Below are 16,520 nucleotides of genomic sequence, written 5' to 3'. Positions count from 1 at the left end.
CTTTTTCTTTTTCTTTCTTCATCACATTTTTTTTATCCATACATTTTTGTGATTTTCAATGTTTGCTAGTTTTGTTGTTCTGAATAGTACTTCCTCTACAATCATTTTTTACCTAAGTTTTACTTTTAGTGGCCTATATTGTTTTTCTTTTGAATATCTACCTATTCTATATCTTTCTTCAATTTCTTTATCTAAACTTTGTCCTTCCTCTTGAATCTCTTTCAGAATTTCTTTAGCGATCTCTTTTTCCTCTGATACCTAGGACATCATGCTTTTTTTTAATACCACAGATTACAATGCATCTCTTTTTGTCCACTGTATCCCTAACCAAATTTCCTTTCTCTTTAATCACTTGGATTACCGTTTCCTTAGCATTCTCCTTTACTTGTTGTTCCACTATTTCTTTACAAAATCATTTTTTACTTTCCTGTTCCACCCTCCACTGTTTATTTCTTGGAAGTCATTTTCTTTTATCTTTTCTTCCAATTTCTCAGTCACTGCCTGTATTTGATCCTTCATCTCTTTCTTTAATGCTTCATTCCAATTCATATCTTCATTTTTCAATCTTTTAATTTCTCCCTTTATCCTATTCAGTTCCATTTTCAACTCATCTATTTCCCTGTTATTTTCTTCATTGGCCTTTCTTAATAGGGCTACTTCTTTATATATACTTTTGCATTCATTTTTGAGTTCGATTATTTCATCTAACAATTCACTGATTTCCCTATTTCTTATTATATTTTTAAACCTGGGTTCTCTTTCCGTGTCTATCACTCTATACATATTGCTATTGTCTCTATTAAACCCCGAGAAGACATTTTCATCAAACCTTTGCTATATCTTTGGGGTCTCGTTTAAGAACATTTTTTTTCAGTACTCTAATGGGGACTCAATTGTACTTATGTCAAGACATTTATAGGTTCCTTTTTCCTAAATCCTTTGTTTTTTTCTTCCATTGTTGTCACTAATCATGCAAAAAGAATAAATGAACAAAGATACAAAGACTACATTGTTGGTCACAACTAAAAAAAACTCCCCTTTGGTTTTATGTAAACAATCTCGCAGCGATTGGTTAGTTCCAAAATCGTTTGTCGGCAACTCGCTAATTAGCAGTTCAGAGTGTATTCTTGAGATGTCCTTTGATTGTTACTTGTGTACTTATTTACCTAGTTATATTTTATGGGACAAGAGCTATGCTTCTAGTGACCCATTTTCGTATCTTTCCACATCCAGTTTATTCTTAAAATCATGTATAGTTTTGGCATTCACTGTTTCTCTGTTCAGTTTGTTCCAGATATCCATCACTCTATGTGGGAAGCTATTCTTTTTCAGGTCACTTTTATAAGTGTCCTTTAGTTTCTTTTCGTGTCTTCTTATTTCTCTTCTGTCCCACTTTAATAAGTCATCTCTATCGAGGATTTCCATCTCTTTCATAATTCTGTAAATGGTCAGTACATCACCTCTTTCTCTTCTCTGTTCCAGTGTTGACAGATGTAGTTTCTCCAATCTTTTTTAATATGTCAGATTTGCCAGTGTAGGTGCCATTTTTGTTGCTGCTCTTTGGATTCTAATTTTCTTATGTTCTTCTTTGTGCTGGGTGCCCACAATGTTGCGGCATATTCTAGTTTAGGTCTTATCAGTGTAACCACTATTTTTCTAACCATCTCATCTATGTAGTCGAAGGCCACTTTCATTGATCTTAGTAAGTTAAAAGTCTGTTAGGTGTCAAGTCGCTTGAGATGATTACTCCCAGGTCCCTTTCTGAATTTCCTTTCTTGACGTCTTTGTTTCCAATTTTGTATTGACCCGATACTCTATTTTTGCTTTTTCCAAATTCTATTATGCTACATTTCTTGATGTTGAAGCTCATCTCACATTTCTGACTCCATTCCCATATTTTGCCTAGGTCTTCTCGTAGCGAACTACAATCTTCTTCTGTGTATGTATGTGTGTGTGTATTTACCTAGTTGTATTTTACTGGAAGGGAAGCTATGCTCGTGGTGTCCCGTTTTCATATTTCATTTTATCTAAACTGTTTTTAAATTCATGTATTGTTTTTGCACACACCACATTTTCATCTAACTTGTTCCAAACGTCTACCCTGTGGGGAAAGCTGTTCTTTTTCAGGTCTCTTCTATAACTGTCTTTCTTGATTTTCTTTCCTTGTCCTCTTGTATCTCTGCTATCACATTTTATTAGATCCTCTCTATCAATAGGTTCTAAGCCTTTCATGATTCTATAATCATCAAGTCTCTCTCCTTTGCTCTAATGTCTGTAGCTCAAGTTCCTTCTTCTCTCTCACCACTTTAATAACTATGTGCTTAGTTTGTTCGTTCATCTGTTGGTTTACTATATCTCTAAATTCAATTTTGTTGTTCTCTTGGACTTTTCACCAACCCTGTACCTCTTCTCCTATGGACTCTTTATTCTCTTTATTATCATTCTTTAATTTCTCATTCTCATCCTTTACTTCTTTTAACTGTCATTTTAATTCTTCTATTTCTTTATTTAGGTTTTGGTTCTTCTTTAGTTCTTCCAATTTATCAACTCTATGTGTAATCCCACTGTTCATTCATTTTCTCTAGTTTTTCCTCTAGACTTGCTAATCGGGGGAAGTTATCATCTCCTCCCTCGTTAAATCCATGGAAATAATTATCTTCACCTTCCATTGTGCTGCTCTTATCTATATTTCTAATTTTTATATTTTTACTAATCTCTTCAATTCTACCTCTATCGTCTGTGCATCTCTTGTTGACATTCCTTCTGACTTCCAGGGCCCATTTGTCCCCTTCCTCATTTCCTTCCATTTTCCTCAGTAATCCCTCCCCTTCTCCTTTTTTTTTCACCTTCCCACCACACCACGAGCTTTCCCCTTCCCTAATACAACACAGGTACTCCCTCGTCGTTGAGATCCACAAATATTGTAGCTTTTTCTTGAAGTCTAATCTTTGCTGTCACTTCAACTGGTGTGTGTGTGTATTTATCTAGTTGTATTTCATGGGAAAGGGAGCTATGCTCATGGAGTCCCATCTTCATATCTCATTTTATCTAGACTGTTTTTTAAATTCGTGTATCATTTTTGCACACACCACATTTTCATCTAACTTGTTCCAAACATGTATTACCCTGTGGGGGAAAGCTGTTCTTTTTCAGGTCTCTTGTATAACTGTCTTTCTTGATTTTCTTTCCATGTTCTCTTGTATCTCTATTATCCCATTTTATTAGATCCTCTCTATCAATAGTTTTTATGACTTTCATGACTCTATAAATAGTTATCAAGTCCCCTCTCTCTCTTCTTTACTCTAATGTCTGTAGCTCAAATTTTGCTAGTCTCTCTTCATATAATAGTTCTGGGAGTGTTGGTGCCAATTTCGTAATTGCTCTTTGTATTCTTTCAAGTTTTGTTATACATTTTTTTGTACTTGATGTCGTCGCTGCATACTCCAATCTTGGTCTTATCAAAGTGACTAGTATTTTCTTCACCATTTCTTCATCCAGGTATGTAAATGCCACTTTGATTGTTCTTATTAAATTATAAGTTTCTCCAAAAATCTTGTTTATATGTTTCGGGGCCATATTATTCATAAAAATGACTCCCAGGTCCTTCTCATTTTCTACTTTTTTTATTCCTTCTTCTCCCAATTTATATGTTCCCATTATTGGTTTTTTGCTTCTTCCAAATTCCATTATACAGTAAAAGCCCTCGTATCCGGCCTTCTTGTATCCGGCACTTCAAATAACCGGCATATATTTCACGTGTGTGTTTAAAATCCCTGGCATGGTTGTAGTTGCTCTCGCCGCCACCAGGGCTTCTCAGTCCCATTCACTTCTCCCGCCACGTGTTAGCCACCTCCGTGCACATGTTAGCCAACTCTATTTTATCATGCCCAAAGTTGAGAAAAGGAAAGTGTGGTGCTTTCACTTAAGCAGAAGGTGGATATATGCAGAAGATTGAAGAAAGGCGGAAATAGAAAAATACTAAAGGAAGAATACGGCATTGGGTCGTCTACCATTTACGATATCAAGGCCCAATCCGAAAAGCTAAGAGAGTTTGCGAAGTTGAGTGACGCGCCTGAAGCTGCAGAAAATCGCCACACTCTACTCGTGCAACATAAATGTGTGGAAATGCTGGACAAAGTGTTGTACGAGTGATTTTGTCTTAAAAAGTCTGAAGGTGCAGCTATATTAGGCCCAACGCTGCAAGAAAAAGCCAAAGATTTTGCTGAAAAGATGTCAATTGGAGAATCGTGCCAGTTTTCAGATGGATGACTTAAAAGATTCAAGAATCGCCATAGAATACGTCGTCTTGATGTGTTTGGGGAAGCAAAATCTGCTGATTTACCTTTTGCAGAGGAGTTTATAGACAGGTACGTTCATTAACCTGTGCCTACATGGTAAAGATTCGCATCTCATATCTCAATTTATTTCTCGCATACACGGATGCATAGTGCATTTATATATATATATATATATATATATATATATATATATATATATATATGTATTTTTACTTTTCTTTCCTCCTTTCTGTCATAGGTTTGCAAAATTGGTTGCCGAGGACGATCTGAAATCGGAACAGATCTACAACGTTGACGAGACAGGCCTTTTCTACCACTGTTTATCGACATCTACACTAGCCAGTGAAGCAGAGGAAACCACCAAAAGATTCAAACAAAGCAAGGATAGACTGACGGTGTTACTATGTACGAACATGGCAGGGACTCATAAAGTCAAATTGTGTGTCGTTAGAAAATACCGGAAGCCACGTTGTTTTAAAAATCTAATTTACTTGCCAGTGGATTATCGCCAACAAAATAACCCATGGATGGACTCAGAAACATTCATGAACTGGCTCAAGCATGTGTTTGTCCCATCAGTGAAAGAAAATTAAAAAAAAAAAGACTTCTAGAGGACAGCAAATTTATTCTCCTACTCGACAACAATAAAGCTGAGGAACTGAGCAATGGAAACATTTTTATTGTGTATTTACCGCCGAACGTAACAAGTGTGATCCAGCCCATGGATCAAGGAGTGATTCAAAACTTAAAAAAGAATTATCGGAAAAGTTCTATGCGCAAACTAGTTTATTTTGAGGACGGTGGCATTTCCGAATTCCAACGTGGGATTAATGTTAAAGATGCTATTTTTATGGAATCGCTAGCTTGGGAGGATGAAAAACAACAAACTCTAATGCGGTGTTAGAGAAAATCATATCCGCAAATAATGTTTGAAGATCAGGAAGGGAATAAGAAATTTGAGGGTTTTCCGTCGGCAAGAAAGAATCGGCGGTGAAAGAATTGAAAGATGGGTTGTCGCGTTAACTTTGCATTAGTGACGAAGCGATACAAGTGTGTGTAGATATGGACAGTGACCGAGCAGCAACATTCTCACTTAGTGATGATGAAATTTTACAATCACTTCCCGATGAACATGCGAAAACGACAGAGGCAGATAGTGAAGAAGACGACCCTGAGATGAAAGTGTTGTGGAAGGATGCAGCAAAGGGTCTAGCAGTGTTTGTGAAATTTGCAGAACAGTGCACAAACAAAGAGGAAAAAATTCTAAGCAGAGACATCATACATTTCATGAAAGTTGGTACAAAAAGTTTAGTGAAAGAAAACTCGAGTGTAGAGGTGAATGCACCCTCTCAGCCACCAACACTGAACGCGGCCATTCACAACTCCGTCGTAAAATTATCAGATGATGAATTAGATAACTGGTAATGCTGTGATGATTATAACTGATGTATATTGATTGGATTTACTCTATACTGATAGAATTTACAATATATAGACATGTGGATGTGTTTATTATTAAAGCGAATTAAGATCTTTTAATAAGTAAAAGAACAATGTAAATAAATGTATTTTTTTTTAATATCCCTTCCCGTATCCGGCATTTTCTCGTATCCGGTACGTCTTCGGCCCCATTGGTGCCGGATACAAGGGCTTTTACTATACTATGCTTCTTAATATTGAATTCCATCTCCCACTTCCTCCTTCACTCACCATATTTTATTGAGATCACTCTGCAGCAACTTAAAATCTTCTAGTGTTCACTTTTTTCAACAATTTTGCATCATCCGCAAAGAAGCTCATATAACTTTCAATTCCTTTATCCATATCATTAATATATATAGCAAACATTATTGGGGCCAAAACTGTTCCTTGTGGAACTCCACTAATCACTTCATTCCAATTAGAGTGTTTGTCTCTTATCACCACTCATTTTTCTTTCATGCAGGAAGTTTTCCATCCACTTCAGCAGTTTGCCCTATATTTCTCCAGCAGTTTCTAATTTCTTTAGCAATTTCTTATGTGGCACCTTATCAAAAGCTTTTTTCAGGTCTAGAAATACACAATGAGCCCATCTATCTCTTTCTTGTATTACATCTATTAGCCTTCAATAGAAACACATAAAGTTTGTGACGCATGATCATCCTTGTCTAAATCCTAATTACCTTGGATTTAGTACATTGTTTTTTCCAAATCCCTTACCCACCTAATTTTGATCATTCATTCTTTCACAGATTTTAGCAATCGTACTTGTAAGAGAGACTGGTCTATAGTTAGTAGGTCTTTCTTGTTTCCCCTTTTATATATTAGTACTATATTTGCTCTTTTCCAATCTTCTGGAATTTTCCCTTCTTTCAATAAACTGCTTATTAGACTATGCATTTTGTCTGTTAGTTCATTCCTGCATTCTCTCAAAATCCAGTTTGCCATTTCATCTGGTCCATGCGATTTTCTGACAACAAGATTACTCAAGTGATTCATTATTTCTTTCCTTGTTACTTCTATCTCTTTCATAGGGGGGACTTTATCCTCCCATTCCATCTCTAAGTTGTATGTTCTCCCTCGTAAACACTGATTTAAAATGCTTGTTCATAGTTTCTGCCATTTCTATTTCCTCTGTGTATTCAACTCCTTGTTGTAGTTTCTCTAATTCTTGTTTGTTTTTCAGTTTGTTGTTTACAAATCCATAAGACAGTTTTGGTTGATCTTTACATTTTTCTATGACATCTTTTTCATATTTTCTCTTTTCTTCTCTGTACACTTGTACATATTCATTTCTATAACTAGTATATATTTTCCATTTTTCAGTTCTTGTCTCTCTTCCATTTTATCCAAGCTTTATCCCTTTTGTCTTTTAACTCCCTACATCTTTTGTTGTACCAACACTTTACATATCCTTTTTCTTTTTTTTTGTCTTGCAACATAACTTTTCACTCCTTTATAAATTTGTCAAAATATTCCATTTCTCTTCTACTGTTGTTTCTTCCTTGTGTATCCTTTCCCAGTCTGCTTTTTAAAAGAATTCTCATTTGATCAATTTTTTTTTTCCATATATCAATCTTCCCTTTCTATATTGTTAGTTTTTTTCCATGTATTTTTCCTCATTTAGTTCAAGTTCAACCAATATGTAGTCACTTTTACTTATTGGTGTCTTATATTCAATCTTGTCCACTATTTCAGGTTCTGGTGTGATTATTAGGTCCAGGCTCAATGGTTCTTCCTCATTTCTATACCTAGTATTCTCTTGTATCTATTGCATCATTGTATATTCTAAAATCATATCAAGTAATACATTTCCCCATAAGTCGTCTCCACCCTTCACTGTCATCTCTTCCCAGCAGATTTCTTTACAATTAAAGTCACCCATTATAACTATTCTTCCTCCATCTTCCATTATCTTATTTAGTGTTATCCTTGTGTCTTCTAACATATTTTTGTGTTCTCTTCCCATGAAGCCATTTTAGGAGGCACACAATTTACCACAAACTTCCTGCTCTTCCTATCCCTGTCCTCCACTTCCATCATAATCATCTGTACTCTATTCTTTCCATATGTGACATTCCTCACATTTATATCCTTCTTAGTCAAGAACATAACTCCACCCCCTTGTTTTACCTCTCTGTTTCTAGTCCAATAATTATATGCACCATGTTCTACACTATTGGGTGGTAGTGGACCTTTCAATTTTGTCTCTACAATTCCCATTATGTCCAGTTCTTTTTCCTCCAGGTAATCATTCAGATTCAAGCCTGTTATTAGGCCATCTATATTTGTGTAAGACACTTTTAATTTTCTGCTACTTCCATCCTCTTTTCTGTTTCCCTTTCGGTTTTCTCTGCTATGAACCATTTCCTCACTTTCACATCCACTACTCTCCAATAGAATTTCTCTTTGTCTGACTTTGTTCTGTTCTCGTTTTTTTCCTTAGCTTCTAGTCTTTTTGCTTTCTCATCCTCTCTTTCCTATTTATTCATCTCTCTATCCATACCTGTTTACATTGATCACTTTTTGCTAGTTTCCCTGTTTTTGCTAAGATATTCTCTGCTGTTGTTTGTGACCTGAATTTAACCTTAACCACTTCCTACGTAGGCGGCATGAGGAGCAAGTGGGTACTCGATGATGCTGACGTCGCCATCTTGATTATATTTATTGTAGTCGTACCTACGTAACCTTCATTCTCTCTAAACTGGCTTCATAATATTTTCTATGGTTATCAAAATACACGGGTGAAAGAGAATGAACGATTGAGCACTGACTTTATTTTTTATAATGCGATTATTATGACGCAACATCGCACGTCAGGTAGCTAATGCTGCCAGACGTGCGATGTGCCCCGGAGTGAAGAGGTTAATTGGTCTGGTCTTATCTGTATTGTATTTCCCTAGTCTATATATTTCTTCAATTTCTTTACCTGTTTCTGGTTCATCTTCTTGAATTACTTCTAATATCTTATTTACTTTTTCCTTCTCCTTTACTCTTGTATTCCTATTTGGATTATGCTTCTCTTCCATCCCTAATATAATTATACATTTCTTTTTATCAACTAAGTCTCTTACTATATTCTCCTTCTCCCTCATCACTTTAGTAACTGTGTCCTTAGTTTGTTTCATCTGTTGTTTCACTATATCTCTAAATTATTTTTTTTTATTCTATTGTACTTTTTTCCAACCACTTACCTCTTTTGCTATGGACTCTTTATTCTTTTCATTATTCCTTTTTAATTCCTCATTCTTATCCTTTACTTCTCTTAACTGTCTTTTTAATTCTTCTATTTCTTTAGTTAGGTTTTGATTCTCCTTTAGTTCTTCCAGTTTATCAACTCTTTGTGTAACTAGCGTTAATCGGTTAAACCTAACCTCCCATGTTTCATTCATTTTTTTTTTTTTTTTTTTGTTCTCTAGATTTACTAGTCGGTGGAGGTTGTCATCTCCTCCCTCATTAACCCCTTCAATACGGGCCAAAATCTCGTGGGCAGCATGAGCTGCCAGACGTGCAATGTTGCGTCATAATACTCGCATTATAAAAAATAAAGTTACCGCTGTAGTGCTCGTTCTCTTTCACCCGTGAATTTTTATAACCATAGAAAATATGATGAAGCCAGTTTACAGAGTATGGGGGGTCACGCATGTACAACTACAATATATATAATCAAGACGCCGACATCGGCATCCTCGCGTACCCACTTGCTCCTAATGACCCCTACATAGGCGTTATCATATCGAAGGGGTTAAATCCATAAAAGTAGCTATCTTCTCTTTCCATTGGGCTGCTATTATCTATAGTTCTGCTTTTGATACCTCTGCTCCCCTGTTCTACCTCGTCTGTGTGTTCTGCACACCTTTTGTTGACACCCCTTCTGACGTCTGGGGGCCGTTCGTCCCCTTCTTCTTTTCCTTCCTTTTTCCTCAATAATGTCTCCCCTTCTCCTTTTTCTTCACCTGTCCACTGCACCACAAGCTTTCCCCTTCCCTACTAATACAACACAGGTACTCCTTAGTCGCTGTAATCCACAAAAATTTTTGTTTCTTTCTGGAGTTCCAATCTTCGCTGTTAGTCCGACATGTGTGTGTGTGTGTGTGTGTGTGTGTGTGTGTGTGTGTGTGTGTGTACATTACAGTCATATTCAAATACACTTCAATCTTGCACACCAAGCTACAAATAATATACCCTACTAAGGCCTTTTCCTCCTTAAAGGGAGATGGCCAAGTCAAAGCAGGATATGTACAAAGAAGCCATACATCACTTTCCCCTCCCTTTACCCTTCAACTAATATGGATACAACATGGATAATGACCATGACAGATATTGTGGATTTTGTGATGAATGAAATTCTTATGATGATGAATCTCCCCCTGGGCTATACTATTGGTTTTGAAAATTGTACTACTATCTGATACTTTCCAGCCAATTTAACATAATTTTGAGCTCCAGAAACTTGATGGTTTTAATTTTCATGGTTAGGAAATCAGCATTCCTTATGACTAATGGGTTACCATAAACAACTTGATATTTGAGATTTGTCACCAGGTAGCTCCTATCACCTAAATGGTGAGGCCCTTCAAAGCATACCTGTAGTGTGACATTAACATTGGGTGCGATGCTGTTATTGAGCAGTTCATCCATGTTCTGGTATGATGTATTAGGGGGCTGACTAACATCTGAGGTGCTTGAGGCAACCATCACCTGGTGTTGCTGCTGCTGTAGGAGGCGCAGCTGCTGTTTCCGCAGTGCTTCATTCTGCTGCTGCTGCCGTATATACATGGTCGTGTTCACCCGATGCTTGTAGAACAAAGACAAAAATCAGCTTCTACAATAAAACTTGATGGAAAAGAATAAGATCAAGCACATAGCCGAGTTGCTACACTGGCTCCTTTTATTCAAAACAAAATATAACATCCACACACACACTTCTAGTGGTGGGCACACATACCACTACACTCATTTATACCACTATACAATCCATGCACTTACACATTAACAAAATATATACACATATCATTATATATAAACTTGAACTAGCTATCAACCATTTTCTTTTAATTTCATCACCTTCACTGCTTATTTACTATGACCACCTAATGATTTTGTTCTAATTCATGCCATACAATTTAACTTCTGGCTAATACCTGACAATTTAAATTGCTTATGACTAACGCCAAACCATTTGATCTCCTTTAAATGCAAGACAAATTAACCTGTTTACAGAAACTTTTGGTTCACAGCATCTCAAATTAACTTTGCAACCCATTGTGATCCTTTAATTTCAATTAAGGATTTCCACCTGGTTACACACACATGACTTTATTCAACTTAAAACAAACTGGTGATCCACAACACATTCAGATGAAAAGAACATGATTTTCAAATCCAGATACATACCACTCCCCCTCCCCAACAACCTCATGATCTATTTCTGAAAATACAAGTTCATAAGCCTAAGCTTCAGGAAATATCATCTTTTCATTTTTTATACAATATTACCAGGGCTAGTTGTATTATGTGGATTCTACTCCAGAAAAAAATATAATAAATCAATCTACTGGCCTGGTAGGAGTACATACTGGCAAGTGATCTGAATACATATTGCCCAATTTGGCTCAACACACATTGAGCAGACAAAAGAGGACATGAAATACAAGAACAATGCCCCAACATAAACATATTAGGTTCCAGCAATTAGGTAGCCTCTTCAACATAACCAACAAGTAACTTCCACTGACCATAATGCGTGCTCATAATGCATGCTCACCCTCTCTCCAACTCCAGACACACATATGAAACCATTTGTGACCTTTCCTCTGACCACTTCCCAATAATGACCAACATAGAACTAGGTGGGAAATACAACCTACAAACATAAAAACCTTTATAAACAACAAAATAGCAAACTGGCATAAATACACAGACAAATTAGAGAGAAATCTCAGAGGCCATTGACCTCGACCAGTTCACATCCAGAGAAGTGGACGAGACAGCAGTAACCATTCAGAAGGCCAGCAAAAGATTCATTCCAAGATGAAAAAAAAAATATATAACCCCAACTACACACAAGAGGTAGCCACCTTCAAAAACAGAGAAATAAACTAAAAAACAAACAAGATCTAACAGAACAAGGAAAAGAATTACTACAATTAAAACAAAAACAGCACAAAACTAATGAACAATACAGAAACTGGAAAAAAAAAATACAATACTAGAAAAAAAATGTGTACTATAAAACCCACAAAAAATTCCAAATTTTATAACTTTATTGAATGTGGAGGGGGTTTGAGATGGATTGATTATGGCAGTGGGAGATACTACAAAAATTACTGTGATGGGAAAAAAAAAGAGCTTTAGGAAATGGTGAAATAGAAAGACCTTTGAAAGTGATGAAAGTTGGTAAGGCACCTATATTAAATGGATACATAAAGTTTCTGATGAAGGGAGTAGTTATTGAGGAATGAATAGTGAGGTTGTTTAATTTGCATCTATGTAGGGGAATATGCCAGAGGACTATTATATTGCATGTGTAGTTCCAATATATAAAAGGAAAAGGAGACAAATATGAATGTAGTAGCTTTAGTGATCAGTCTGTTCAGTTTATTGCATATGGGTGGGTGCTACTCAAGAATATTAGGAAGGAAATGAGGGAGTAATTGGGAAGAGCTGTGTGGGTTTAGGAAAGGAAGAGGGTACAATGATTAAATTTTCACAGTAGGGCATATATGCAAGAAGTTTTTGGGAAAAGGTAAGGATGTTTTTAGGGGTTTTATGGCTTTCAAGTAAGCATGCTCCTCATCCATGAGTAGCTAAAATGAAAGGGAGGAAAGAATGGTTAAGGGGAGTAAAATGGGTGGGAGTAGGTATGTATTTCTGACTTGGCTACCTCCCTTACAACAGGGTAAAACCTCTTGGTATATAGATATGAGAAAGCTATAGGAAACAGTAAGGCTGTATTTTGGGCTTTTATGAATCTGAAAAAGGCTTATGATTGGATAGACAGGAAGGCACTATGGGAGGTATTGCAGACATATGGGATAGGAGGAAAGCTGTTAAGAACCACCAAGAGTTTTTACAAGAGTAGTAGAGCTTGCATTAGGATTAGAAATGGAGAGAGTGAGTGGTTTGAGGTAACGGTGGAACTTTGTCAGGGATGTGTTATGTCACCCTGGCTGTTCAATTCATACATGGATGGGGTGGTGGGAGATGTGGATGCAAGGGTAGTGGGTCAGGGATTGGAGATGGTTTAAGAAAATGGAGAAAAGTGGGAGATAAGCCAGCTGCTGTTTGCTGATGACACTGCTTGTAGCAGGATCAGAGGAGGGATTGAGGAAGTTATTGACAGGGTTTGGGAAGATGTGTGAAAGAAGGAAGTTGAAGATAAATGTGGGTAAAAGGTGATGAGATGTACAAGGGGAGAAAGTGGCAGAAGATTGGAAGTGAGTATTAAGGGAGAGAGACTGGAGGAAGTGGATAGTTTTGGATACTTGGGTGTGAATGTGGCAGGAAAGGAGGAAGTCGGGGTGGAGGTAGAATGTAGATTGAGAAAAGCACGTCCATTCCTTGGAGGATTAAAAAGTGTAATGAGAAACAGACATTTGGGAATGGATGCTAAGAGGAGATTGTATGGATTGTGCTGACAGCACTGTATGAGGCAGAAACATGGAACATAGAGGGGAAGAGAGGAGTTTGAATGTGTTTGAAATGAAATACTTGAGAAGTATGATTGGGGTTACTAGGTTAGAGTGAGAAATGAGGTGAGGAAGAGAACGGGGTTGGAAAGGGAGTTGGGAGATAGGGTTGATGAAAGAGTATTGGGATGGTTTGGACATGTGGAAAGAATGAGTGAAGAAAAACTAGTAAAAGAAGTGTGGAAGGTAGTGGTGGAAGGAATGAACATGAGGGGGCAACCTAGGATGAGATGGATGGATGGAGTAAAAGGGGCATTGGGAAAGAGGGGAATGTCTGTTGAGGAAGGACGGGAGAGGGCAGAAGATGGGGTGAAGGGAAAATGGTTGTGTATGGATGATGCTGTGATACATGAGGAATAGTGGGTGGGGGATGGGGGTGAGGGAGTATATGTGAGAAATAAACTGATGCAGCCTGAAGGTTTTTCTCCCCATCTTCTCCTTTTCTGCATGAGAGGACGGAGAGGGAGGTCGCCGATTCAATGATGTGCTATGTCTTGCAACACTGCTTCTGACCCAGGGCAGTGGACAAGATACACGGATGACCTGTCATCCAAGAGGTGCCAAGATAAGAGGGAGGGAAGAGGGTAAAGGGGAGTGGTTTCTATGCCTTTACTTTTTGGCTACCTCCCTTGTAAGGGGGAAAAAGCCTTTGGTATATGTATGTATATAGATAGAAAAAAGCATATGACAGGGTTGATGGGAAGGTATTGAGATAGATGCTGCAGATGTATGGGACAAGGGGAAGGCTGTTCCGGGCAGTCAGAAATTGTTATGCGAGGAGTAGAGCTTGTGATAGGGTAGGAAATGGAGAGAATGAGTCATCTATGGTAAAGGCTGGTGGTAGTGGTGGTGGTGGTGGAGGGGTTTGGCTGTATCAGGATTGTATAATGTTACTATGGTTGTTCAAAACATACATGGATGTGGTGGTACAGGAGATTTTTGTGAGAGTGATGAGAAGGGGTTTGGAGATGTTGAGATTTGAAGGAAGTGGGTAGTGAGACAGCTGTTTGTTTGCAAATGACAGTGCACTTGTGGTTGGGTCAGAAGAGGGTCTGAGGCAGCTAGTGGTGGAGTTTAGGAGGGCACAATAGAGGAGAAAGATAAGAGTAAATGGGGTTAAAAGTAAGGTGGCAATATATATAAGGAGAAAGGCTGGCAGTGAGTTGAAGGTAAGTCTTCAAGGAAAGAGACTAGTGGAAATTATGAGCTTTAAATATTAAGGGTCTTGTATAACAGGGTATGAAGGAGTGTGGGGTAGAAGTGAATTATTGAATAAAAATAGGAAGTAAATGTCTTGAGGAATGAAAAGTAATGTGAGAAATAGGTGTCTGGGGGTGAACACAAAGTCTGTACAATAGGGTGATTGTTTCTGACTCTATATGGGGCAAAGACTTTGAATATAAGGGAGGTAGACAAGAGGAGCCTAAATATATTAGAGATTAAGTGTTTAAGAAGTATGGTGGGGTTGCAAAGATGAATACAGTGAGAAATGAGATGGTGAGGAGGAAAGCAGGGAGGATAAAAGAGCTGAATGATAGAGTTGATCAAAGAATAATAGGATGGCTTGGGCATATGGAAAGAATGAGTAAAGAAAGACTACCAAAAGGAGTATCAAATGTAGAAGGGAAGGCCAAGAATTGGATGAACAGATGAGGTGAAGTGTTTGGATATAAGGACAATGTCTACAAACAGGAGAGAGCATGAGTTAGGTATGAATGGAGTGATTATATTTAGTTGAGAAACTGAAACAGTCTGAATTTTTCAAGTGGATGAGGGAGGGGGGAGGGTCGATCAATCCATCCATCAGTCATTCTTGAAGAAGACCCATGGCCTTCAGGTAAATGGCAACAGACTCCTGGTGAGTCCATAAGTCACTCTGAGAAGATATACTGTGTTGTCTTGGGATTGTTAGTATGGGGCATTGTAGTATGAAGTGTTCTGTGTCCTCTGTGTGGTGGTTGCATCTGGGGCAGTTTGAGTTAGTGGCCAGGCCTATTCTGTGTTGGTACCATTTCAATGCTGGATGGTGTCCAGAGCACAATCATGCCAATGTGGTTCTTACTACAGGTGGGTGGGTTTTTTTCTGAGACTTATGTATGGAGGATGTTGGTGGAGTATTAATTTTGGTGGTGGCCCATCCTGAAGGGCTTGTTTAATAATCTGATTTTATATGTGCTTCTGTATGGACGTTTTGCATGGTAAAAGTGGTAGGTTGTTATATATTAATGTGTAGTATGCTGCATCTAGGAGGTGCTAAGATGGGAGGGAGGGTGGAGGGGTGTGGAGTGTTTTCGGGGATGGAATGGGTGGGAATGATTTTATGCCTTGTCCTTTTTGGCTACCTCCCTGGTAAGGGGGAAAAAGCCTTGGTATATGTATGTATGATGTATGTAGTATGCTGAAAGTGTAGATTTTTTGTTGTATTCTGTTGGTGGTGCTTGTGATATGTAGTGTGGCTGAGGTGTGGTGTTAAGGGTTCTGGCTTAGAAGCGTGTTATTTTCTCGTGTTGTTTGATGGGGAGTGTTTTGTTTTCTGGCTTTGATTTGGGGAGGGGGTGTCACTAGGTAATGAAGCAATAAGGACAAACCAGCTTCAACTGTTAGGCCTTGCTATGGAAGTGCTATGGCTTGTTGCATCTCTTCTGACCCAAGCAGTGGGCAGAGGACAGGGATGATATTTCATCCACAAAGAATAAAAACATTTGGACTACAAATGGCTTTTGAATGGGTGTAAAATGGGTAAAGGGTGGGTGTATGCTCTGGCTGGGTTACCCACCCTGATAAGAGGGAAATAGCCTTTCAGTACTATTTATGTATTTTTGATAGATATTGAAGAGGCTGATCCTTCAACTAAATTCTTACTTGTATCCTTCTCCCATGTATATATATATTTACCTAGTTGTACCTACCATATATACTCGCGTATAGGTCGCACCAGTGGACAGGTCACACTACTAGTTTGTGGTTGTCAAAGTGTTTATTTGTGGTTGACCCACGGATCGGTACCACTATAATCTGGCGATTTACAAGACCCATTCAAACATAAAAATAA

At 37.8% G+C, this 16,520-nt stretch overlaps 1 protein-coding gene across 17 annotated transcripts in view; it reads right to left on the bottom strand.

Moving 5' to 3' along the window:
• The window catches only part of LOC143028642 (uncharacterized), a 614,584-nt gene that overhangs the window by 118,472 nt on the left and 479,592 nt on the right, over positions 1-16,520 (bottom strand). For 15 of the 17 annotated variants that reach the window (XM_076191067.1, XM_076191062.1, XM_076191063.1 and 12 more), the window contains one exon: positions 10,365-10,574. The exons of 1 other annotated variant lie outside the window; for it this stretch is intronic. In XM_076191067.1, the coding sequence (XP_076047182.1) occupies positions 10,365-10,574 (210 nt within the window). The remainder of the gene's footprint in view (positions 1-10,364; positions 10,575-16,520) is intronic. One more of the 17 variants, XM_076191069.1, reaches the window with a different exon arrangement.

This window comes from Oratosquilla oratoria, chromosome 9 (genome assembly GCF_046742065.1).
Source record: "Oratosquilla oratoria isolate Oo_2021 chromosome 9, ASM4674206v1, whole genome shotgun sequence".
Lineage (NCBI taxonomy): Eukaryota > Metazoa > Arthropoda > Malacostraca > Stomatopoda > Squillidae > Oratosquilla > Oratosquilla oratoria.
Note: the sequence above shows the minus strand (reverse complement) of the source record. Positions and strands in the feature narration are given on the sequence as shown.